This window comes from Entelurus aequoreus, linkage group LG20 (genome assembly GCF_033978785.1).
Source record: "Entelurus aequoreus isolate RoL-2023_Sb linkage group LG20, RoL_Eaeq_v1.1, whole genome shotgun sequence".
In the NCBI taxonomy this organism is placed as follows: domain Eukaryota; kingdom Metazoa; phylum Chordata; class Actinopteri; order Syngnathiformes; family Syngnathidae; genus Entelurus; species Entelurus aequoreus.
The window spans coordinates 14,315,286-14,342,647 of NC_084750.1; the positions used below are offsets into that span (position 1 = coordinate 14,315,286).

The 27,362-nt window shown below is 35.7% G+C and overlaps 1 protein-coding gene across 3 annotated transcripts in view; it reads left to right on the forward strand.

Moving 5' to 3' along the window:
* cdk6 (cyclin dependent kinase 6) overlaps nt 1-27,362 on the forward strand; it is a 179,602-nt gene that overhangs the window by 1,383 nt on the left and 150,857 nt on the right. The window contains exons 2-3 of one of the 3 annotated variants that reach the window (XM_062029410.1): nt 3,846-3,941; nt 21,583-21,929. In XM_062029410.1, the coding sequence (XP_061885394.1) occupies nt 21,706-21,929 (224 nt within the window). In that variant the 5' untranslated portion in view covers nt 3,846-3,941; nt 21,583-21,705. Of the gene's footprint in view, nt 1-3,845; nt 3,942-20,260; nt 20,868-20,924; nt 21,154-21,582; nt 21,930-27,362 lie in introns of those variants that run through there. The other 2 variants (XM_062029409.1, XM_062029408.1) reach the window with 2 other exon arrangements.

Genomic DNA, 27,362 nt, shown 5'->3' on the forward strand with positions numbered 1-27,362 from the left:
TCGAGGCTAATGCCACCACTTTAGCTCACAATACAATAATTGTTTGTTCCCAAATATTTTGAAGTTGCACAGATTACATTTTGGGCACATATGTGACTAAAATGGTTGTAAATTCAAGCCCTGGAAATATTATTTAATTACTTGAATTAAAGTAATATCTGGATTGGGATAATTTGGCGTATATATAATATATTTATTTATATATATATATATATATATATATATATATATATATATATATATATATATATATATATATATATATATATATATATATATATATATATATATATATATATATATATATATATATATATATATATATATATATATATATGGCAAGCCGTTAAGGAAATTAAATATATATGGAAGTCTGAATAGAAATGAGAAACGTTTATATATACTGTAAATAAGAAAGACTTAGAGTCCGTCTGCTGATCTGAAAAAGAGCCAAAGCTGTCAAAGAGCTGAGGGACCATCTTCAAAGTGCAATGCTCAAACAAATAATGCAAACAATAAAATGTAACTTTTTTTAATGTATTTATTCATTTTACATTTTATATTAATTGTCTTGGTTTTTCCACCCTCTGAAAATCCTATGAAATGTTTAACAAGCCATCCTATAGTAATACAACAGCTATTAATGTAACAATACAATAAAACAAATATTTAATGATGTTTTTTTTCATTATTTTAACAATAGGCTAATGCATATTACTTTATATAGATTCTACAAGAAACACAAAACTTAAAAACTAAATGATTTACAATTGTAGACACAAGGTTCTTGTTCCGCAGTGCTGTGTGCTAATGTGCTTAGTACACCTGCAGGACCGCAAGCAAGGTCGCAGAGAAAATGCGGACTGGATTTTGAGTGATGTGGGCATTTTCTATGTGAACAAGTGGAATGGGGGGGCTCTCTACCTTACGCTATGAAGTGAGGGGAAACTGAGTGAATAATGACAGGTTATATGATTATTTATTTAAACTCATATTCAGGCCACTTTATAATGAATATGTCAGCATGTATTTGTAAAAAAAAAAAAAAAAAAGTTTTTTTTTTTTTAACACAAAATTATTTAGGGGGGCTTGAGAACATTTTAGGGGGCTTGAGCCCCCCTAAAATAGGCCTAACAACGCCAATGATGTACACCAATGTCTTCTCTCCTGTTATCTTCTCACACAGTACACACCTGCCCAGAGTTTTGACAATGCACCTGACACACCTTTTTCTTATTGCGATAATCTGACATCAGGTCTTGTCAAGTCTCAACTAAGTCTAGCGTGGAAAGAAACTGCCGCAATAAACGACAACCATTTGTGGAATTTTCTACATCACATTTCCATCTTTATGGTTGTTTTTTTGGGGTTTTTTTTACACATGAACTAAGTCCTTCATTTATTCTCGCATACTTGTATTATTTGACATACTTTAACTAACTCCTCCTTGGGACTTTTGGGGGCGGCATAGCTTGGTTGGTAGAGTGGCCGTGCCAGCAACTTGAGGGTTCCAGGTTCGATTCCCGCTTCCGCCATCCTAGTCACTGCCGTTGTGTCCTTGGGCAAGACACTTTACCCACCTGCTCCCAGTGCCACCCACACTGGTTTAAATGTAACTTAGATATTGGGTTTCACTATGTAAAAGCACTTTGAGTCACTAGAGAAAAGCGCTATATAAATATAATTAGGGATGTCCGATAATGGCTTTTTGCCGATATCCGATATGCCGATATTGTCCAACTCTTTAATTACTGATACCGATATCAACCGATACCGATATCAACCGATATATACAGTCGTGGAATTAACACATTATTATGCCTAATTTGGACAACCAGGTATGGTGAAGATAAGGTACTTTTTTAAAAAAATAATCAAATAAAATAAGATGAATAAATTAAAAACATTTTCTTGAATAAAAAAGAAAGTAAAACAATATAAAAACAGTTACATAGAAACTAGTAATTAATGAAAATTTGTCAAATTAACTGTTAAAGGTTAGTACTATTAGTGGACCAGCAGCACGCACAATCATGTGTGCTTACGGACTGTATCCCTTGCAGACTGTATTGATATATATTGATGTATAATGTAGGAACCAGAATATTAATAACAGAAAGAAACAACCCTTTTGTGTGAATGAGTGTAAATGGGGGAGGGAGGATTTTTGGGTTGGTGCACTAATTGTAAGTGTATCTTGTGTTTTTTATGTGGATTTAATAAAAATAAAAAAATAAAATAAAAAAAATAAAAAAATGATACTGATACTGATAATAAAAAAAAACGATACCGATAATTTCCGATATTACATTTTAACGCATTTATCGGCCGATAATATCGGACATCTCTAATATAAATATAATTCACTTCACTTCACTTTGACCATATGAGTCACAGTTAAAATGACATATTCTGCACATTGGGGTTATTTCGATACTTTTCTAAATAAAGGGGACCACAAAAAATTGCATTATTGGCTTTATTTTAACAAAAAATCTTCGGATATAATTAAACATATGTTTATTATTGCAATTTTGTCCTTAAATAAAAATAGAACCTCCCACAAAACGGCGCATCCTGAAGAGACAGGAAAGCGGCTTGAAGACGGTCTAAAAAACATACTCAGTGTTTCCCACACATTCATTTATTTGTGGCGGCCCGCCACGAAAGAATTACGTCCGCCACAAATTTAAAAAAATAAAAAAATTCCAAAAAAAAACATTTATTTTTTTTTATTTTATTTTTTGTCCTGTCCAGCTTCTCAGGCAAATCATATAGTTGATGTAGATGCCCATATCGGCTGTTCGGATTTACTTTACAAAAGAGAAGTGTAGGATACTTCTCTTGTTGCCTTATTTGTATTTGACTTTATTAAATGTATTTATATTAGAAACACAACATGTGTATATAACAAAGGGTGCAAAGTCTGCAGGCAGTAGGAAACACATGGTTAAGTGTAGGGAGTAAAACTGATGGCAGTCTAAAGTTCAAGATTTTTGGAGCTCTTTGTTCAGTGGATCAGATGTTTGATGAAGCTCTGTGTCTATCTACCACCACTACTGTTTTCTGTTTATTTGTTACTGACTGTGGCAGGACACCTCTGCCTCTGTTTCACTTTATGTTGCTGGTAAATAATATGGTTGTAGTAGTAGGCTATAGTTAAATTATTTAGTGTGCACTAATTAAAGGGGCAGAGCTTTAAGCGACATTTTAGCTTTTATATTTTATAAGATATATTTTTTGTAAGAACCACAATTAATAAATATATTTCAGTGAATAACTTATTGTTCAAATCTGTATATAAATATGTACATAAAGTGTTGTAATTATATTGTATAATGGATGAATGGATGGACGTTTAAAACAAAACTGTTATTATTCATTAGTAAGTATACATTTTTTGAGCCTTTGAAATCTTATTGTAGTAAATTATGCAAATTACTCGATGATGTCATGTTGACCACGCCCATAGCCACGCCCCCACCGCCACAGGTATCTTGGCAGTTTATGGGAAACACTGATACTCTATGAATCATTTTGACCAAATAACAACCAATACACGTAGCATACTTGCCAACCCTCCCAAATTTTCCCGGGACAACCATTCTCCCGAAAATCTCCCGATTTCCAGCCGGACAACATTATTGGGGGCGTGCCTTAAAGGCACTGCCTTTAGCGTCCTCTCACCTGAAAAGGAGACTATTATATATGTCTCCGTTATCCATAGGTTTATCTATAACCCATAACACGGTGGCTGAATGGATATAGTCACTCATGAACGGTCAGAGAAGCACAACGCAGTATTATGGGCCACCTTGCAGGCAACTTCCTGTTCTCATTTGCAGATGTTTTCAACAAATCCGTGAAGGATATGTTCCCGGATTCAGAGATCGCTCGCCAGTACTCAAATGGCAGAACAAAGGCTACTCAAATAGTGAAAGGTAAGTGTTTTTTTTTAAGTAAGCAGCAAGTACAGTACAGTTAGTAGAACAACTGTGTTTTCATTACTGTTTACTGTACTATATATATATATATATATATATATATATATATATATATATATATATATATATATATATATATATATATATATATATATATAATATATATATATATATATATATATATATATATATTATATATATATATATATATATATATATTATATATATATATATATATATATATATATATATATATATATATATATATATATATATATATATATATATATATATATATATATATATATATATAAGAAATACAATCTCCCGAATTCAGAGGTCTCAAGGTTGGCAATAGGGATGGGAATCGCAAACCGGTTCTCGATCAGAACCTGTTCCGAGTGTATCAGTTCCTTGGAATCGCTTGTTATTCTGTTAACACAGAGCTGGGAAAATATTTTGACTCGGGGCCACATTGAGAGAAAAAAAAACGTGTCTGGATGGCCAAAGTGTATGTGTGTATAAATGATATATACACCTTTATCTGTAAAAACCTGTTTGTTTGGTTTATATATGTTATAGACATAATATAATATATCTGTATATAAATCATTCTGTACACATATTATGTATATATTCGTATATATGTTAGATTTTTTTTGTCTATTTATACCTGCATTGTCCTTTCCATCCTTCCACTTTCCATCATTGTAACCGAGCTACTGTGTTGAACAATTTCCCTTGTGGATCATTAAAGTTTGTCTAAGTCTAAGTCTAAGTCTAAGTTTGGGTCCCTTTTTTTCAGGAACACTAATACCAAAAGTCACAATGTCCGATAGAATTCTAAAAAAGTTACGACAGACCACCTCAGTAAAAAGTTTTTCACTGAATAGGAGACCCAAAAAGTACATGAAAATAAAGAAAGTGGGATTTACAATATTAACTGTGCACAATAAAACACTGAATATTAACAACGTATGAACATATTTTACTTCTCAGACCAGCTCCTCCATAGTTGTGTATCTTTTACAATCAAGCAAAACGCAACAAAAATGTAACAAACATAGGGTTGCAAAGGGGTGGAAAGTTTCCGGTATATTTCCGGAAAGTTTCCGGAAATTTACCGGAAACTTTCCGGAAATTTACCTCGGGAAGTTAAGCTCGGGAAGTTTGGAAATACTGACCATTTTTTGATTATTCAAAGTTGGACACCGTCCATGGGAATGAATGGGGAATTACAATAATGATATATTATTGGGCACTTGTCTATATGCTGCTGCATCTTTGTGGCATTTTTGACGTAGCTCTTTGCACAGTATTTGCAAATGTACACCGCCTTTCCGCCTACATTGGTTGGGGTGAAATGTCTCCACACATCATACGTGGCATTATTAGGGTTCACATGTACCCTGTACAAAGGAACCTATTGAAATTGTAAGGTTGATTATTATTCCGCAGCTTTGCGCACTACTTTGCCCCCCTTAACATGCTTCAAAACTCACCAAATTTTTTACAGACATACAAAAACTGGGACAGCACACTTTAGTAAAAAAACAAACCCCAAAAATCAAAATTGCGCTCTAGCGCCCCCTAGGAAAAAAACTAACTGCCTGTAACTCCCACTAGGAAGGTCGTAGAGACATGAAACAAAAACCTCTATGTAGGTCTCACTTAGACCTACAATTCATAATTTCACATTCTCGGGCAAAAACCAACAGGAAGTTGGCAATTTCCCCTTCAACACAAAAAATGACTAAAAACACTCATTTTTGCCTCTTTGAGCTGTAATTTGACCCCCTTAAAATACTTCAAAACTCACCAAACTTTTTACACACATCGGGACTGGTGGAAATTGCGATCTAAAAAAAACCGAACCCCGAAACTCAAAATTGCGCTCTAGCGCAATTTTTGAATAAAACAGAGACAAAACTGCTTCTCAGAGGAAAACACAGACAAAACTGCTTGTAACTTCCGTTAGGAACGTTTTAGAGACATGAAACAAAAACCTCTACGTAGGTCTTACTTAGACCTACATTTCATAGATTGACATCCTTCATCAAAAATCAACAGGAAGTTTGATATCCCCACTTCAAAACAATTTTTTTTTAAAAAGCGGTCACCAAACATCAAACATTATCTCCTCTGACCGCGTTTGTCGTTTTGGCTTCAAACTGCTACAGGAGAGAGATTAAACCCTTCTGATTAAAAGTTGGCGAAAGCGTTTTAATAAGTGCTACGGTTTTGATTTTACGAGCCTTCAAAGAAAAGAACCACTGTGCCGCAGCACCTAGGAAAAAAACACAGATACAACTTCCTCTAACTCCCAGTACGAATATCGTAGAGACATGCAACAAAACCTCTATGTAGGTCTCACTCAGGACTACCACTGGACAAAAGTATTGGGACACCTAGGACTAGCACCAGCCAAAATGCGGACCCGACCAACGCTGCTTGCAGCTTAAATTCTCTTTGTATTTATTTATTCTTTTGAAACACTAATGCAATGCCACACACAGATATAAATAGTCAGCTAAACAATTGGAGTAGTCTTTAAAAATGTTTTACTGATGGACAAATGAATAGAAATAGGCTGGATGAATGAATGAACAGTCAATCAGCATGCTAAATCAAACTATAAGCTACATTCTTGTATGACAACAGAATGGCTAGCAGAACAGAAGGCAGAGGAAACTACACCTTTTGATTTAGTATTTGCTAGTTGAACTTTACACAACACAGAAAAGGTCCATTCGGATCGCTAACGTTGTTAGCATAAATGAATGGGATTTAAAATAGACAAAATTAGCATCACAACTAACGGAGAAATATTTTCGGTTCATTACGAGACTGTGGCGGTACATAAACCTAGTTAGCTAGATATATTGGCCCCAAAATCATTTAACAAGTTCAGGAACAGCTAGCTAGCTTGAGTGGAAGTCTACTGGAGTAGTCTACAGTCATACAGTAACAATTACACCTCTATTCCACTTAAATACCATAGATCACATATATTTACCCCAGTAATATCATCAACACTTACCTGACTGGATGAAGTCCTTGGGCTCAAATACTAGTGTGGCCTGTAGTGTGTAGCATGCTGGGAATTATCTGTGCATGTGATGGAAGAATGCACTGCACATGTGACTGAGGAATGCACATGTGACTGAGGAATGCACAGTGCAGGGTTGAAATTCTACTGAATTTGCATTAAATCAGGTTGTTTTAGCTAATAATCATGCTGCAAGATCTAGCACAGGGGTCACCAACGCAGTGCCCGCGGGCACCAGGTCGCCCGTAAGGACCAGATGAGTAGCCCGCTGGCCTGTTCTAAAAATAGCTCAAATAGCAGCACTTACCAGTGAGCTGCATCTATTTTTTAAATTTTATTTATTTACCAGCAAGCTGGTCTCGCTTTGCCCGACATTTTTAATTCTAAGAGAGACAAAACTCAAATAGAATTTGAAAATCCAAGAAAATATTTTAAAGACTTGGTCTTCACTTGTTGAAATAAATTCATTATTTTTTTTACTTTGCTTCTCATAACTTTCAGAAAGACAATTTTAGAGAAAAAATACAACCTTAAAAATTATTTTAGGATTTTTAAACACATATACCTTTTTACCTTTTGAATTCCTTCCTCTTCTTTCCTGACAATTCAAATCAAAGTTCAAGTAAATTTATTTTTTTTATTGTAAAGAATAACAAATAAATTTTTATTTAATTCTTCATTTTAGCTTCTGTTTTTTCGACGAAGAATATTTGTGAAATTGTTCTTCAAACTTATTATGATTAAAATTCAAAAAAATTATTCTGGCAAATCTAGAAAATCTGTAGAATCAAAATTAAATCTTATTTCAAAGTCTTTTGAATTTCTTTTAAAATTTTTGTTCTGGAAAATGTAGAAGAAATGATGATTTGTCTTTGTTAGAAATATAGCTTAGTCCAATTTGTTATATATTTTAACAAAGTGCATATTGGATTTTAACCTATTTAAAACATGTCATCAAAATTCTAAAATTAATCTTAATCAGGAAAAATTACTAATGATGTTCCATAAATTCTTTTTTTAATTTTTTCAAAAAGATTCAAATTAGCTAGTTTTTCTCTTCTTTTTTTCGGTTGAATTTTGAATTTTAAAGAGTCGAAATTGAAGATAAACTATGTTTCAAAATTTAATTGTCATTTTTTTCGTGTTTTCTCCTCTTTTAAACCGTTCAATTAAGTGTAAATATCATTAATTATTAATAATAACATAGAGTTAAAGGTAAATTGAGCAAATTGGCTATTTCTGGCAATTTATTGAAGTGTGTATCAAACTGGTAGCCCTTCGCATTAATCACTACCCAAGAAGTAGCTCTTGCTTTCAAAAAGGTTGGTGACTCCTGGTCTATGTCATAATATTAGTTTCACCTGGTGAATATAAACAAACCTTTGCACAATATATTTGCTATATATTTGCCTTCTTGTGTAATTTCCACATTTATTTCGTTAAATTCCACAGAATTTTTTTTTGTAGCTATTTTAAAAATACTTTTTCTATGCTATGTGCATTTTAAGACCTCCCTGGTGGCTTTTTAAGGTCATGTTAGCACTGAACTAAATACAATTGATGCTAATCCACCTTCCTGTTAGCTTTTTGTTTCCAAGTAAGAATCGATAAGAGAACCAAATCAAATCAATTCCCATCCCTAATTACATGATATGTAGACCACAAGGCAGTGTTTTTAAATCATAATATGACCCCTTTAAATTGGGGTAGTCTCATCTTAAATTAAGGTACTACTGGACAGGTGTCAAACTAAAGGCCCGGGGGCCAGATGTGGCCCGCCACTTCATTTTATTTGGCCCTGGAAAGCCGGTAAATAATATGTATCAATAAAGTACTGTAACTTTTATTACTAAATGTATTCTGTCTATTTTGGTAGAAAAAATATATATTGTACTCCAAATTATATTAACTTAAATATTGTCTAATTACGCAAAAATATATGATCAAACATTCAAACCATTTTTTGAACAGAAATAAATACTAATAATAATGATTTCAAAGCAAGTTATCCATCAAATTGTGCAATGTGAAAGTAGCAATAGATTTCATGGTCAAATTGTGAAATTTACTGTGGTTTTTACAGCATTTTTCTTTAAATGGAAAAAAAAACTGTACTTTCTTTTACTGTAATAAACTGTGGTGCCGTTTTGGGATTTACAGTAATACACCGAAAAATATACACTCGTTGATTTGCAGGGGAAAAATTAAAAAATAAAAAGTTGCAGCTCAGGTGCCAAAATTTTACTGTAAAATTGCAGGGTTTTTTATATACAGTAAAAAAAAAAAATGTAAATTTTACAGTAAAATTCTGGCAACTGAGCTACCTTTTTTTAACCATAAAAACAGCAGTACTGTTTTTCCATATACAGTAATATACACTACATTTTGAGGTGAAATTATTGCAACGTACCATTAGGGATGTCCGATAATGGCTTTTTGCCGATATCCGATATTCCGATATTGTCCAACTCTTTAATAACCGATACCGATATCAACCGATATATGCAGTCGTGGAATTAACACATTATTATGCCTAATTTGGACAACCATGTATGGTGAAGATAAGGTACTTTTTAAAAAAAAATAAATAAATAACATAACTAAATTAAAAACATTTTCTTGAATAAAAAAGAAAGTACAACAATATAAAAACAGTTACATAGAAACTAGTAATTAATGAAAATGAGTAACATTAACTGTTAAAGGTTAGTACTATTAGTGGAGCAGCAGCACGCACAATCATGTGTGCTTACGGACTGTATCCCTTGCAGACTGTATTGATATATATTGATATATAATGTAGGAACCAGAATATTGATAACAGAAAGAAATGGGGGGAGGGAGGTTTTTTGGGTTGGTGCACTAATTGTAAGTGTATCTTGTGTTTCTTATGTTGATTTAATTTTTAAAAAAACGATACAGATAATAAAAAAAACGATACCGATAATTTCCGATATTACATTTTAACGCATTTATCGGCCGATAATATCGGCAGGCCGATATATTCGGACATCCCTACTTACCATATTTTTTTTACATTTTAGTTTTTGAAAAATCTACTAAAAAATGGTGTAATAATAGTACTCACTGTTAGAAGCGGCCCTCTGGGGCCAAACATAACTGCCATGTGGCCCTCAGTGTAAACCACTTTGACACCTCTGCACTACTGTAATAGGAATATTAGAGTTTATTAGGGTTATTTTTATAACCCAATTCATGAGTTGCTAGTGTTGGGTTAAAATGTTGGAGTTATTTTTTTGAAGAGCAATCCATTTTTTGGTTATAAGGGTATTATTTAACTCAATTTCTGGGTTTTCTAAATTATTAACCATTTTTGGGTTGTTTTTCAACAAATAACGCATTTTTGGGTAAAAGGCTTTTTTTAAATTAAAAAGTCACCTTGGAAATGGATTCATCTCATTAACATTATTTACGGCGGGGCACGGTTTGAGAGAGTGGCCGTGCTAGCAACCTGAGGGTTCCTGGTTCGATCCCCAGCTTCCACCAGCCGAGTCACGTCCGTTGTGTCCTTGAGCAAGACACTCCACCCTTGCTCCTGATGGGTCGTGGTTACACTTAACCCACATAACTCAACTTTGGGTTGAATAATTCAACCCGATATAGTTTGGTTGGGAATAACCCAACATTAAGTCATCATAACTCAACTTTTTTGGGTTAAAGTTAAAAGTTAAAGTAGCAATGATTGTCACACACAAACTAGGTTTGGTTAAATTATCCTCTGCATTTGACCCATCCCCTTGTTCACCCCTTGGGAGATGAGGGGAGCAGTGAGCAGCAGCGGTGGCCGCGCCCGGGAATCATTTTTGGTGATTTAACCCCCAATTCCAACCCTTGATGCTGAGTGCCAAGCAGGGAGGTAATGGCTCCCATTTTTATAGTCTTTGGTATGACTCGGCCGGGGTTTGAAATTACAACCTACCCATCTCAGGGCGGACACTCTAACCACTAGGCCACTGAGCAGGTATAAATAATAATTATTAAATAATTCAACGCAAAAGTTGGGTTGAAAAAAATCAACCCAAAATGTTGAGTTAAAACAACTCCAATAAGGGGTTCCAGCAATCAATTTTTGGGGTTACAAGGGTATTAGTTTAAGTCCATTTCTGGGTTTTCAAAATGCTGAACCATTTTTGGGTTGTTTTTCAACAAGTAACACATTTTGGGGTAAAAAGCTTTTTTAAATTTTATTAAAAAGTCACTTTTTTCTTGAGGGGAGTTTTATTATGGATTAATCTCATTACCGTTATTTACAATCACCCGACATTGAGTTAGCATAACTCAACTTTTGGGTTGAATAATTCAACCCGATAGTTTGGTTGGGAATAACCCAACATTAACTTATCATAACTCAACTTTTTTGGTCTTAAAATTCAATGCTAAAGGTGGGTTGAAAAAATTAACCCAAAATGTTGACTTAAAATAACTCAAATATGGGGTTTGTCCTTTTCTGGACCGGTAGTTGGGTTAAAATTGGGTTAAAACCCAACATTTTTTAGTGTGCATTAGTTCTACTGCTTCCTTTCATCCATTTTCTACCGCTTGTCCCTTTTGGCATCGCGGGGGGCGCCGGAACCTATCCCAGCTGCACATGGGCAGAAGGCGTGGATTCATCTCATTAACATTATTTACTCAATTTTGGGTTAAATAATTCAGTTTGGTTGGGAATAACCCAACATTAATTCATCATAACTCAACTTTTTGGGTTAAAGTTAAAGTACCAATGATTGTCACACACACACTAGGTGTGGTGAAATTATCCTCTGCATTTGACCCATCTCCTTGTTCACCCCCTGGGAGGTGAGGGGAGCAGTGGGCAGCAGCGGTGGCCGCGCCCGGGAATCATTTTTGGTGATTTAACCCCCAATTCCAACCCTTGATGCTGAGTGCCAAGCAGGGGTTCCATTTTTATAGTCTTTGGCATGACTCGGCCGGGGTTTGAACAGGACACTGTAACCCAGACCTGGGCAAATTAACGCCCGGGGGCCACATGCGGCCCGTTAAGCTTTTCAATCTGGCCCGCCGGACATTCCCAAATAATTTTTTTTAGATCTTTAAGATGTAAAGTGTAGCTGCCATTATGATGTGCAGTGATGTTTTCTAATGAGCGTAAGTCTTCAACTATACTAAGTATTTCAATGCTTGGAATCTGCACTTTTGGATAATATACCAGTTACTATGGTCATCTAATTAGTTACTATGGTCATCTAGTTAGTTACTATGGTAATCTACGTCACAGCAGCACAGACGAGGCACCAAGCAGTGTGGGCGGGAAGCGTTTCCACAGACGCGGGAGGAGATTTTCACAACAAAGTTCTAAAGCTTAGTGATGAATCAGATATATCAGATTGTAGGTATGTTTATTTTGTACCCTTCGCGTTCATATTTCACTGTTTCTGGCATTTTTCTTGCGTTTCACTTGATTGTAAAATATGTCGATCGAAAGCGAGTGTGCCATTCATGTTTTGTCAATATTCAGTGTTTTATCGTTCATAGAAAAATTTAAAATTCCATTACGTTTTTTAAGGCGGTCTGTCATAATATTTTTAGCATTAAATCAGACATCATTGTGAGGTTTTGTATTACGGTAGTGTTCCTAAAAATAGATATACCGGCCCCCCAGACACTTTTTTTTTTCTAAATGTGGCCCCCGAGTCAAAATAATTGCCCAGGCCTGCTCTAACCACTAGACCACTGAGCAGGTATAAATAATTAAATAATAATTGTTAAATAATTCAACGCAAAAGTTGGGTTGAAAAAATGTTGAGGTAAAATAACTCCAATAAGGGGTTTGTTCTTTTCTGAAATTGTTTTTTTTTTTTTAACCCAACATTTTTTAGTGTGCATTATAGGGCTGTGAATCTTTGGGTGTCCCACGATTCGATTCAATATCGATTCTTGGGGTCACGATTCGATTCAAAATCGATTTTTTTTTTTCAATTCAACACGATTCTCGATTCAAAAACTATTTTTTTCCCCATTCCAAAGGATTGTCTATTCATGGAATACATAGATTCCAGCAGGATCTACCCCAGTCTGCTGACATGCAAGCAGAGTAGTAGATTTTTGTAAAAAGCTTTTATAATTGTAAAGGACAATGTTTTATCAACTGATTGCAATAATTTAAATTTGTTTTAACTATTAAATGAACCAAAAATATGACTTATTTTATCTTTGTGAAAATATTGGACACAGTGTGTTGTCAAGCTTATGAGATGCAAGTGTAAGCCACTCTGACACTATTGTTCTTTTTTTATATTAATGTCTAATGATAATGTCAATGAGGGATTGACATTATTACATTATTGACATACATTACTGCTATGTTGAAATTGTAACTAATATTGATACTGTTGTTGATAATATTCATTTTTGTTTCACTACTTTTGGCTGTATCGTGTTTGTGTCTCCTCTCAATTGCTCTGTTTATTGCACTTCTGGGTGTTGCTGGCTCGGGTTTGCTTTTGGAATTGGATTGCATTGTTATGGTATTGTTGTGTGTTGTGTTGTTGGATTGATTAATTTTAAAAAAAATTAAAATAAAAAAAAAATAAAAAAATACTAATAGTAATAATAAAAAAAATAAAAATTGATTTAAAAAAAAAATGAGAATCAATTCTGAATCACGATTCGAATTCGATGTGATTTTTTCCCACACCCCTAGTGCATTAGTTCTGCTACTCCAGGGGTGTCCAAAGTGCTGCCCGGGGGCCATTTACGGCCTGCAGGTCATTTTTTAACGGCCCCACGGCACATTTTAAAAATACAAAACATTAAAAGTGGTATTTAAAGAGCAAACAGGTGAAATGTAACAAGAAAATGTAGCAATGTTTACTCTAATCACACAAAGCTGCCATGCAGGCTGTTTCTTTCTTTAAAAAATAATAATGAATCAAAATTAGGGATGTCCGATAATGGCTTTTTGCCGATATCCGATATTCCGATATTGTCCAACTCTTTAATTACCGATACCGATATCAACCGATACCGATATCAACCGATATATACAGTCGTGGAATTAACACATTATTATGCCTAATTTGGACAACCAGGTATGGTGAAGATAAGGTACTTTTTAAAAAAATTTGTAAAATAAGATAAATAAATTAAAAACATTTTCTTGAATAAAAAAGAAAGTACAACAATATAAAAACAGTTACATAGAAACTAGTAATTAATGAAAATGAGTAAAATTAACTGTTAAAGGTTAGTACTATTAGTGGAGCAGCAGCACGCACAATCATGTGTGCTTACGGACTGTATCCCTTGCAGACTGTATTGATATATATTGATATATAATGCAGGAACCAGAATATTAATAACAGAAAGAAACAACCCTTTTGTGTGAATGAGTGTAAATGGGGGAGGGAGGTTTTTTGGGTTGGTGCACTAATTGTAAGTGTATCTTGTGTTTTTTATGTTGATTTAATTTAAAAAAAAAAAAAAAAAAACAAAAAAAAAAACCTGATACCGATAATAAAAAAACCGATACCGATAATTTCCGATATTACATTTTAACGCATATATCGGCCGATAATATCAGCAGGCCGATATTATCGGACATCTCTAATCAAAATCAATGTCATTATGAATTATTGACCTATTCAAGGCTCCAATTACGTCACATTAAATATTTTGAGATATTTTTTGGGGAAAATGTTGCATATTTTGTGTTTGCCACGTAAAAAAACGAGCTGTTTTTTGTTTTAAAGAAGGGCCTAAAACGAACAAACAAAAAACATAAACAACAATAAAACTTATAATTGACAGATAAATAGATCTGAAGTTGATCTCGAGATTATTGTGTTCAAAGTAAACAGTAAAAAAATAAAAATTATAATTTATTTGTTAACACTTTAATGAGTAGGACCCTTTTGGTGTGATTAGTTTTTAAGTGTCATTGCTCAAAAAATAATAATGAATTAAAATCAATGGTGTTATGAGTTATTGACCTTTTTAAGGCTCCAATTATTATATACTCTCAAATATCCCACTTAAAAATTTTATTGGGTGAAAGTATTGCAACTTTTGTGTTTTTTTTTCATTAAAAAAAGGGTTTTCTTTGACAAAAAGAGCATACAATTTAAATCTTTAAAAACATGTATATTGACAGATAGACCCAGGGCCGGCTCGTGGCATAGGCCGTATAGGCAAATGCTAAGGGCGCCGTCCATCAGGGGGCGCCACGCCAGTGCCACAAATGTTGGAGAAAAAAAAAAAAAAGAAAGAAAAAAAGTTGGTACTATTATTTCTAAATACAAAAAATAATCCCACGTTAATTAAAATGCAAAGTAAAGCCTATTTAATAGAAATATTATTTGTTACAACATTACGCCCCCCCCGTCCCCCCGCACGGTGCGCCCCTTCCCTTCCCGTATCATGACTCTTACCACATCAAAAAATGAACACAAGATGTCAAAACAGCCAAAACTGTCAGGTGCCCAGGGAAGAAAAAAGAGAAAAGAAGAGGAGGAGAAACGAGAAAAAGACAGAGGTAGCAGGTTGGTAACGTTAGCCTACATGAAATTATTTGTCTGTTACAGAATGTGATAGTAACCTGGCTTTTTAGCATTAAGCTAATGTCACATGATTCGGCAATTGCTAATCAATAAATAGCTAGTTCTGTTTTAACGTCGGGTTAATATTGTGGAGGGGGCTAAATTGTTATGGAAAATAATAATGTAACGTTAGGTAATTACAGTACTCCCACCTTACGTTCCTCAGGGACATTTGTATTAGATCTTTTAAGCAGGTGTTTTATGTTTACATTGTTATTGCCTTCTGGTTAGCTAATGTTTGCCCTGCAGGTAATAGTCACTTTTCCACCCCTTTATATATTAGGTATAGTTGTAAGCCTAGTTGTTAAAGTGCACATCATTAATGTTAATTAAGCAATATCACATGAGAGGGAATGCTGTTTTTTAATTGGAGCACTGCTGTGATTCGGTTAAAGATAATCATAACATAACATTCTCATATAATATGTTAATTTGCTTTCTTTAAGTAAAAAAAAAGGTCAAAGACAAAGCTATTCGGTTTCTTGTGAGTATATACACTTCACTGCCGATGTGTGGGGGGGGGGGGGGGGGGGGAGCGCCCCCTAAAATCTTGCCTAGGGCGCCAGCATGGTTAGGGCCAGGCCTGATAATAACACAAATAATAATACTGAATATGGACACATTTTTTATATTTTTTGGACCAAAACCCTTTGGGGTCCCCGGGATCAAGCCTAAATGTATATTTTTTATACATATATTGTATTGGTTTTTAAAATAAAAAATATCAAAATGGCCCCTGCTAGCTTTGATTTTTCAATGTGTGGCCCTCAGTGGAAAAAGTTTGGACACCCCTGATCTAGAGATTTAAAAACTTGAATAATATCACAAATAATAATACTGAATATGGACACATTTTTTATATTTTTTGGACCAAAACCCTTTAGGGTCCCCGGGATCAAGCCTAAATGTATATTTTTTATACATATTGGTTTTTAAAATAAAAAATATCAAAATGGCCCCTGCTAGCTTTAATTTTTCAATGTGTGGCCCTCAGTGGAAAAAGTTTGGACACCCCTGATCTAGAAATTTAAAAACTTGAATAATAACACAAATAATAATACAGAATATGGACACATTTTTTATATTTTTTGGACCAAAACCCTTTGGGGTCCCCGGGATCAAGCCTAAATGTATATTTTTTATACATATATTGTATTGGTTTTTAAAATAAAAAATATCAAAATGGCCCCTGCTAGCTTTGATTTGGTGGCCCTCAGTGGAAAAAGTTTGGACACCCCTGATCTAGAAATTTAAAAACTTGAATAATAACTAGGGATGTCCGATAATAAATCGAATCGAATCGTGACCCCAAGAATCGACATTGAATCGAATCGTTGAATTATTCAACCCAAAGTTGAGTTATGTGGGTTAAGTGTAACCACGACCCATCAGGAGCAAGGGTGGAGTGTCTTGCTCAAGGACACAACGGACGTGACTCGGCTGGTGGAATGGGGATCGAACCAGGAACCCTCAGGTTGCTAGCACGGCCACTCTCCCAAACCGTGCCCCGCCGTAAATAATGTTAATGAGATGAATCCATTTCCAAGGTGACTTTTTAATTAAAAAAAAGCCTTTTACCCAAGAATGCGTTATTTGTTGAAAAACAACCCAAAAATGGTTAATAATTTAGAAAACCCAGAAATTGAGTTAAATAATACCCTTATAACCAAAAAATGGATTGCTCTTCAAAAAAATAACATATATATAATAAATATCGATATTATCGGCCGATAAATGCGTTAAAATGTAATATCGGAAATTATCGGTATCGGTTTTTTTTAATTATCTGTATCGTTTTTTAAAAAATTTTTTATTAAATCAACATAAAAAACACAAGATACACTTACAATTAGTGCACCAACCCAAAAAACCTCCCTCCCCCCATTTCTTTCTGTTATTAATATTCTGGTTCCTACATTATATATCAATATATATCAATACAGTCTGCAAGGGATACAGTCCGTAAGCACACATGATTGTGCGTGCCGCTGGTCCACTAATAGTACTAACCTTTAACAGTTAATTTTACTCATTTTCATTAATTACTAGTTTCTATGTAACTGTTTTTATATTGTTTAACTTTCTTTTTTATTCAAGAAAATGTTTTTAATTTAGTTATCTTATTTTATTATTATTTTTGAAAAGTACCTTATCTTCACCATACCTGGTTGTCCAAATTAGGCATAATAATGTGTTAATTCCACGACTGCATATATCGGTATCGGTTGATATCGGTATCGGTAATTAAAGAGTTGGACAATATCGGAATATCGGATATCGGCAAAAAGCCATTATCGGACATCCCCAATAATAACACAAATAATAATACCGAATATGGACACATTTTTTATATTTTTTGGACCAAAACCCTTTGGGGTCCCCGGGATCAAGCCTGAATGTATATTTTTTATACATATATTGTATTGGTTTTTAAAAATTAAAAATATCAAAATGGCCCCTGCTAGCTTTGATTTTTCAATGTGTGGCCCTCAGTGGAAAAAGTTTGGACACCCCTGATCTAGAAATGTAAAAACTTGAATAATAACACAAATAATAATACTGAATATGGACACGTTTTTTATATTTTTTGGACCAAAACCCTTTGGGGTCCCCGGGATCAAGCCTAAATGTATATTTTTTATACATATATTGTATTGGTTTTTAAAATAAAAAATATCAAAATGGCCCCTGCTAGCTTTGATTTGGTGGCCCTCAGTGGAAAAAGTTTGGACACCCCTGATCTAGAAATTTAAAAACTTGAATAATAACTAGGGATGTCCGATAATATCGGCCTGCCGATATTATCGGCCGATAAATGCGTTAAAATGTAATATCGGAAATTATCGGTATCTGTTTTTTTTTATTATCTGTATCGTTTTTTTTTTTTTTTTTTTTTATTAAATCAACATAAAAAACACAAGATACACTTACAATTAGTGCACCAACCCAAAAAACCTCCCTCCCTCCATTTCTTTCTGTTATCAATATTCTGGTTCCTACATTATATATCAATATATATCAGTACAGTCTGCAAGGGATACAGTCCGTAAGCACACATGATTGTGCGTGCTGCTGCTCCACTAATAGTACTAACCTTTAACAGTTAATTTTACTCATTTTCATTAATTACTAGTTTCTATGTAGCTGTTTTTATATTGTTTTACTTTCTTTTTTATTCAAGAAAATGTTTTTAATTTAGTTATCTTATTTTATTATTTTTTTAATAAAGTACCTTATCTTCACCATACATGCTTGTCCAAATTAGGCATAATAATGTGTTAATTCCACAACTGCATATATCGGTTGATATCGGTATCGGTAATTAAAGAGTTGGACAATATCGGAATATCGGCAAAAAGCCATTATCGGACATCCCTAATAATAACACAAATAATAATACTGAATATGGACACATTTTTTATATTTTTTGGACCAAAACCCTTTGGCGTCCCCGGGATCAAGCCTAAATGTATATTTTTCATACATATATTGTATTGTTTTTTTTAAATAAAAAATATCAAAATGGCCCCTGCTAGCTTTGATTTTTCAATGTGTGGCCCTCAGTGGAAAAAGTTTGGACACCCCTGATCTAGAAATGTAAAAACTTGAATAATAACTAGGGATGTCCGATAATATCGGCCTGCCGATATTATCAGCCGATAAATGCGTTAAAATGTAATATCGGAAATTATCGGTATCGTTTTTTTTATTATCTGTATCGTTTTTTAAATTTTTATTTATTTTTATTAAATCAACATAAAAAACACAAGATACACTTACAATTAGTGCACCAACCCAAAAAAACTTCCCTCCCCCCATTTCTTTCTGTTATCAATATTCTGGTTCCTACATTATATATCAATATATATCAATACAGTCTGCAAGGGATACAGTCCGTAAGCACACATGATTGTGCGTGCTGCTGGTCCACTAATAGTACTAACCTTTAACAGTTAATTTTACTCATTTTCATTAATTACTAGTTTCTATGTAACTGTTTTTATATTGTTTTACTTTATTTTTTATTCAAGAAAATGTTTTTAATTTAGTTATCTTATTTTATTATTTTTTTTAAAAAGTACCTTATCTTCACCATACATGGTTGTCCAAATTAGGCATAATAATGTGTTAATTCCACGACTGCATATATCGGTTGATATCGGTATCGGTAATTAAAGAGTTGGACAATATTGGAATATCGGCAAAAAGCCATTATCGGACATCCCTAATAATAACACAAATAATAATACTGAATATGGACACATTTTTTTATATTTTTTGGACCAAAACTCTTTGGGGTCCCCGGGATCAAGCCTAAATGTATATTTTTTATACATATATTGTATTGGTTTTTAAAATAAAAAATATCAAAATGGCCCCTGCTAGCATTGATTTTTCAATGTGTGGCCCTCAGTGGAAAAAGTTTGGACACCCCTGTGCTACTCCCTTCCAGAGATGTTAAAAACAGAAGAAGGTGTCCCTAAAAGTGTGGCCTGTCGCAGGATGTAAATCCAAATGACCACCGGAGCCGATGTCACAGATCAAGCCCCCCGGGCCTTGAACCTGACCCCTTTAGGACCATCCAGGATGAACTCTCCACGTCGCACCCCAGCGCGGGGGCTTTGTTGCCGGGTGGACCTCGGGTGAATGGCCCCGGGGGGAGAGGAGATAGATAGTGTGGCCGTCCTCCACTCTTCCCCTCCCCGACCCCTGCGGCGCTCCCCGAGGTTGGACACGGGAGACAAAACCCGGCGGCGCGGAGGACTATGAATGGTGGAAGCGGCGAGGAGGCGGTGTGCCTTTGTAGTCGGGGGAGGAATGCGGAAATGTCCCCGCTCCGTGTCAGACCTCTCTGAAGGGGGTCAGGCCACATTCAGCCGGCGTGGGAAAGCCAGGCGGAGACGGAGCTCACACGGACGAGCTGCTCGGGGATATATGGAAGAAAAGACGGGGGGGAAATCTAAAGAGGAGCGTGGCTTCGGAGAGCTTGTATCACGCGTTCGCCTTTTGTCCCGCGTACCCCACACTCGCCCCCCCCCGTCCCCGCCACTTGTAGCGGGTGTGTGTGTGCGCTTAGTACCACCCTCCTCCTCCGCCTCTTCGAGTGTCCCTGCCCGGGCGGCCTGCACTTTTTTTTTTGGTCGGGGATGGGGGGTTAGTCGGAGCACTACCTGTGTGGCCCCCGCATGGAGGACAGTGGACACAGATGCGTTTGAGACACCGCTTTTTTTGTCGGAGACGCCAGTTGCCTCCTCACGTGTAGCGGACACGACACTTTATTGACAACCACAAAATGAGGTAAACACTAAAACGGAAATAAGAGAGTGTGTGTGTGTGTGTGTGTGTTGCCCCCTATACAGTCCGGTGGGGGTCAGAAACCACGCGTTTACTTTGCATTATTTTAATCATTAAAATGTGTTAAAAATACCCAGAGCTGTTTACGCGAATTAAAGTATCATTAAAACATCGCTATTGGTATATTTAACGTGACGATAACACATTTGGGTGCTTAAAAGGCGGTTTTTGTAGCGTTTTAAATGGGGAAAGTTGAGGACAATGCAGCCAGGAGACAGCCATGTGCTCGGTAAGTTTGTGACAAACTAAGCTGGCAGGGGGGGGAAAAGAAAGAAAATGAATCCGCTAGTTTGCTACCTCAAACGACTTTTGAATAAGTTCGGAGTTTTCTTTTTTGAAATTGTGCTTAATTTACTTTTTAAGACGTTTTTTTTGGAGTCTTTGCATGCGCGTTGCGTCCTTGAACGCACCAGACTTGTCTTCTCTTTTATTAGCTTAAACATGCTAATGATAACGTCATATTTTTGGAATTATTTTGTAAAAAGGAGGAAGACTTAGTTAAACGTAACCGGGGAAGGAGGAGGAGTGGAAGTCGGGAGGCAAGCCGTAGCAGCAGCAGCGAGGCGTTTGTATTGATAGTCGGACTAAAACATGATGACAGTCGTGTAAATGACTCTTGACTAAGATGATGTCCTCCATCCCTGTGTCTGTCATCTAGGCATGGCGACGGACAACTTCGTTCTCTGACCATGGCTTGGTGAGGAAGATTGGCTCCGTCACCCTCGCTGGGAATCCCCCTGCATTATATTTTTCGACGAGGGAAAAGAAATCAGAAAAAAAAATGGACAAAGAAGCCGTCGGTACGCAGTACGAGCCCGTGGCCGAGATCGGAGAAGGAGCCTACGGGAAAGTGTACAAGGCGAGAGATTTGAAGAACGGGGGACGCTTCGTGGCCCTGAAAAAAGTTCGCGTTCAGACGGAGGAAGAGGGGATGCCGCTCTCCACCATCCGGGAGGTGGCGGTACTGAGGCAGCTTGAGGCCTTTGAGCATCCCAATGTTGTCAGGTGAGTGAGGGGGGGAGAAGTGGGGGTGTGCGCGCATGCGCCCTAAACAATAACCTGCACTATTTTTGTATTTTATTTAGGATTTAAAATTTTGACAACACATATACAGCAGCGTACATAGAAATGTTGGCGCCGCTGCTACACCCTGGAATGTATAATGTTTAGCAAGTAAACTGAGGATTTTAAGTTGGTCAATGAGGTGCACCTAAAGTTCCGAAACAATGGGTGAGGGCCGACATCCGGGCAACTGAGCTACATACGGGTTCTTCGAGCCATAGCAACCAGACTGGCGTTGAAAACAAACCGTCGCCATTACTCTTTAACCTGTCGACCTACGCTGGTTAAACCCGTCATTCTGCCTCCAAAATGCCGAAAAACTGTGTTGTTGTTGGTTGTGCTAACCACAACTGGAAACAGGGAAAACAAAGGTCGTATTTTGTTCTGCCAAAGCGCGATAAAAGCCCACAGAGACGAGACAAATGGCTCGCAGCTTTACACCGGGAAAACGAGGACGGTTCTCACTGGAGTCCCCCAAAGTCCCGGGTCGTGTGTTCGGATCACTTCGTTTCTGGTAAATATAAGGAACAAAAATCCACCTTCTTAACCACAACTTGGCTATACCGTCCGTGCTAATGTTGTACTTGTTGAATTTGTACCTTATGACGTTCGACAGCTGAAGTTGTTGTTGTACAAAAATAACATGCGGTATATACTATATCAGGGGTCACCAACCTTTTTGAAACCAAGAGCTACTTCTTGGGTAGTGATTAATGCGAAGGGCTACCAGTTGGATACACACTTAAACAAATTGCCAGAAATAGCCAATTTGCTCAATTTACCTTTACCTCTATGTTATTATTAATAATTAATGATATTTACACTTAATTGAATGGTTTAAAAGAGGAGAAAACACAAAAAATGACAATTACATTTTGAAACATAGTCTATCTTCAATTTCGACTCTTTAAATTCAAAATTCAACCGAAAAAAAGAATAGAAAAACTAGCTAATTTGAATCTTTTTGAAAAAATTTAAAAAAAATATTTATGGAACATCGTTAGTAATTTTTCCTGATTAAGATTAATTTTAGAATTTTGATGACATGTTTTAAATAGGTTAAAATCCAATCTGCACTTTGTTAGAATATATAACAAATTGGACAAAGCTATATTTCTAACAAAGACAAATCATTATTTCTTCTAGATTTTCCAGAACAAATTATTTTTAAAGAAATTCAAAAGACTTTGAAATAAGATTTAAATTTGATTCTACAGATTTTCTAGATTTGCCAGAATAATTTTTTTTGAATTTTAATCATAACAAGTTTGAAGAAATATTTCACAAATATTCTTTGTCGAAAAAACAGAAGCTAAAATGAAGAATTAAATTCAAATGTATTTATTATTCTTTACTATAAAAAATAAATTTACTTGAACATTGATTTAAATTGTCAGGAAAGAAGAGGAAGGAATTCAAAAGGTAAAAAGGTATATGTGTTTAAAAATCCTAAAACCATTTTTAAGTTTGTATTTTTTCTCTAAAATTGTCTTTCTGAAAGTTATAAGAAGCAAAAAAAAAAAAAGAATTTATTTAAACAAGTGAAGACCAAGTCTTTAAAATATTTTCTTGGATTTTCAAATTCTATTTGAGTTTTGTCTCTCTTAGAATTAAAAATGTTGAGCAAAGCGAGACCAGCTTGCTAGTAAATAAATAACATTTTAAAAAATAGAAGCAGCTCACTGGTAAGTGCTGCTATTTGAGCTATTTTTTAGAACAGGCCAGCGGGCTACTCATCTGGTCCTTACGGGCTACCTGGTGCCCGCGGGCACCACGTTGGTGACCCCTGTACTATATAGTCTATAGCCTAGCTAGCTATTTTCGAAAACCGGACAACGAGAGGATACCAAAGGCAGCGTTAAGATGGACACCACCGGGAAAACGTAAGCCAGGGCGGCCAAAGAACACCTGGCGAAGAACAGTTGTACTTAAACAATACATGCAGCCCTCAAATCTCTCAATATTTTATACACTAACACTTGATCTTGTTGCTGGTAACTTCCACGTCTCTTTCTTAGTAGCGCGCAGGCTAAGCTAACTAGCAAGCTAAGCTAAGCCTGAGAGGCTTTAAAGTTCACTGAGACGAGTCTGACGCAAATAATACATTTTCGTTTTTTTCACACGATATGCGAATAAGTAAAAATGCGTAAATGAAGGATTTAACGCCGACTTCCAAGCCACAACGCTCGTTAAATGCTTTTTCTGTCAATGCTGTGTTCGCTGTGAGCTGGTTTGTTTTCAACAAATTCCCGGTTGCTAGGGGATTGGTAGGCGGAAGTGACGTAAGTCCGCCCTCACCCATAGCAGCAGCATCCAGGTTTAAAGGCCTACTGAAAGCCACTACTAGCGACCACGCAGTCTGATAGTTTATATATCAATGATAAAATCTTAACATTGCAACACATGCCGATACGGCCGGGTTAACTTATAAAGTGCAATTTTAAATTTCCCGCTAAACTTCCGGTTGAAAACGTCTATGTATGATGACGTATGCGCGTGACGTCAGTCGTTGAAACGGAAGTATTCGGACACCATTGTATCCAATACAAATCAGCTCTGTTTTCATCGCAAAATTCCACAGTATTCTGGACATCTGTGTTGGTGAATCTTTTGCAATTTGTTTAATGAACAATGAAGACTACAAAGAAGAAAGTTGTAGGTGGGATCGGTGTATTAGCGGCTGGCTGCACCAACACAAGCAGGAGGACTTTGACTTGGATAGCAGACGCGCTATCCGACGCTAGCCGCCGACCGCATCTATGATTGGGTGAAGTCCTTCGTCGCTCCGTCGATCGCTGGAACGCAGGTGAGCACGGGTGTTGATGAGCAGATGAGGGCTGGCTGGCGTAGGTAGATAGCTAATGTTTTTAGCATAGCTCTGTGAGGTCCCGTAGCTAAGTTGGCTTCAATGGCGTCGTTAGCAACAGCATTGTTAAGCTTCGCCAGCCTGGAAAGCATTAACCGTGTAGTTACAGGTCCATGGTTTTATAGTATTGTTGATTTTCTGTCTATCCTTCCAGTCAGGGGTTTATTTCTTTCGTTTCTATATGCAGTTAAGCCCGATGCTATCACGTTAGCTCCGTAGCTAAAGTGCTTCGCCGATGTATTGTCGTGGAGATAAAAGTCACTGCGAATGTCCATTTCGCGTTCTCGACTCTCATTTTCAAGAGGATATAGTATCCGAGGTGGTTTAAAATACAAATCCGTGATCCACAATAGAAAAAGGAGAAAGTGTGGAATCCAATGAGCCCTCGTACCTAAGTTACGGTCAGAGCGGAAAAAAGATACGTCCTGCACTGCACTCTAGTCCTTCACTCTCACGTTCCTCATCCACAAATCTTTCATCCTGGCTCAAATTAATGGGGTAATCGTCGCTTTCTCGGTCCGAATCGCTCTCGCTGCTGGTGTAAACAATGGGGAAATGTGAGCAGCCTTTCAGCCTGTGACGTAACGCTACTTGTGGTACAGGCAAGGCTTTTTTTATCAGCGACCAAAAGTTGCGAACTTTATCGTCGATGTTCTCTACTAAATCCTTTCAGCAAAAATATGGCAATATCGCGAAATGATCAAGTATGACACATAGAATGGATCTGCTATCCCCGTTTAAATAAAAAAAATCATTTCAGTAGGCCTTTAAGGAACCAACATGTTCCTGAAATGAATATACACACACATATTTGTTTGCTGTTCACCATGTCTAATGTTTTTTTTTTAAATTATTTTATATATACTAAGGGTGTAACGGTACGTGTATTTCAGGGGTGTCCAAAGTGCGGCCCGGGGGCCATTTGTGGCTCGCAGCTAATTGTTTAGAGGCCCGCCACACATTCTGGAAATGCCATTGCAAAAATCAAAAAAGCATTAAAAAAGTGGAATGAGGTGAAATCTAACTAGAAAACGTTGCAATGTTGACACAAAGCTGCCATGCAGGGTGTTCTTTATTTTCCTTTTTTTGCCATTGCTCCAAAAAGAAAAAAAAAGAAAAAAAATCAATAATAATTAGAGATGTCCGATAATATCAATCTGCAGATATTATCGGCCGATAAATGCGTTAAAATGTAATATCGGAAATTATCGGTATCGTTTTTTTTATTATCAGTATCGTTTTTTGTTTTGTTTTTTTTTGTGTTTTTTTTTAATTAAATCCACTTAAAAAACACAAGATCCACTTACAATTAGTGCACCAACCCAAAAAACCTCCCTCCCCCATTTACACTCATTCACACAAAAGGGTTGTTTCTTTCTGTTATTAATATTCTGGTTCCTACATTATATATCAATATATATCAATACAGTCTGCAAGGGATACAGTCCGTAAGCACACATGATTGTGCGTGCTGCTGGTCCACTAATAATACTAACCTTTAACAGTTAATTTTACTAATTTTCATTAATTACTAGTTTCTATGTAACTGTTTTTATATTGTTTTACTTTCTTTTTTATTCAAGAAAATGTTTTTAATTTATTTATCTTATTTTATTTGATTCATTTTTTTAAAAAGTACCTTATCTTCACCATACCTGGTTGTCCAAATTAGGCATAATAATGTGTTAATTCCACGACTGTATATATCGGTTGATATCGGTATCGGTTGATATCGGTATCTGTAATTAAAGAGTTGGACAATATCGGCATATCGGATATCGGCCAAAAGCCATTATCGGACATCCCTAATAATAATGAATTATTGACATCTTCAAGGCTCCAATTACTTCAAATATTTCACATTAAAATGTTTTATGTGGAAAAATATTGCATATATTGTGTGGTTGCCATATAAAAACATCCACGTTTTCTTTGACAAAAGAGCATAAAACAAACAAAATAATAGTTCAAACGTAAAATCGACAGATATATCTGAAGTTGATCTCGTAACTTAAGTGTTGAAAGTAAAACGAATAATAATAAAAATGTATCACTTTATGAGTGGGGCACCTTTTGGATCCCATAGATATTTAGTGGGATTTTATTTATCTTTTCACTGTGATTAATCAAAAATAATAATGAAAATAAAATCAATGGTGTCATGCATTATTGATCTTATCAGGGCTCCAATGACTTCACATCAAACATTGCTTTCTGAATGTTTTGGGCGGTGGGGGAAATACTGCATATTTCACTTTTACTATAAAAAACAAAGTTGTCTTTGACATAAAAGGCATATATAATAATAGGCAATAATGATTTGACTTGTTTTTAACATTTTAATGACTGAGACCCTTTACCAGGATCCCTAATTGTTAAAAAAAAAAAAAAAATCTATATATTTTGTTATGGTTTGAAAATGAAAAATATCAAAATGGCCCCCGCATGCTTTAATTTTTCCGTGTGCGGCCCTCAGTGGAAAAAGTTTGGACACCCCTGGTGTATTTGTA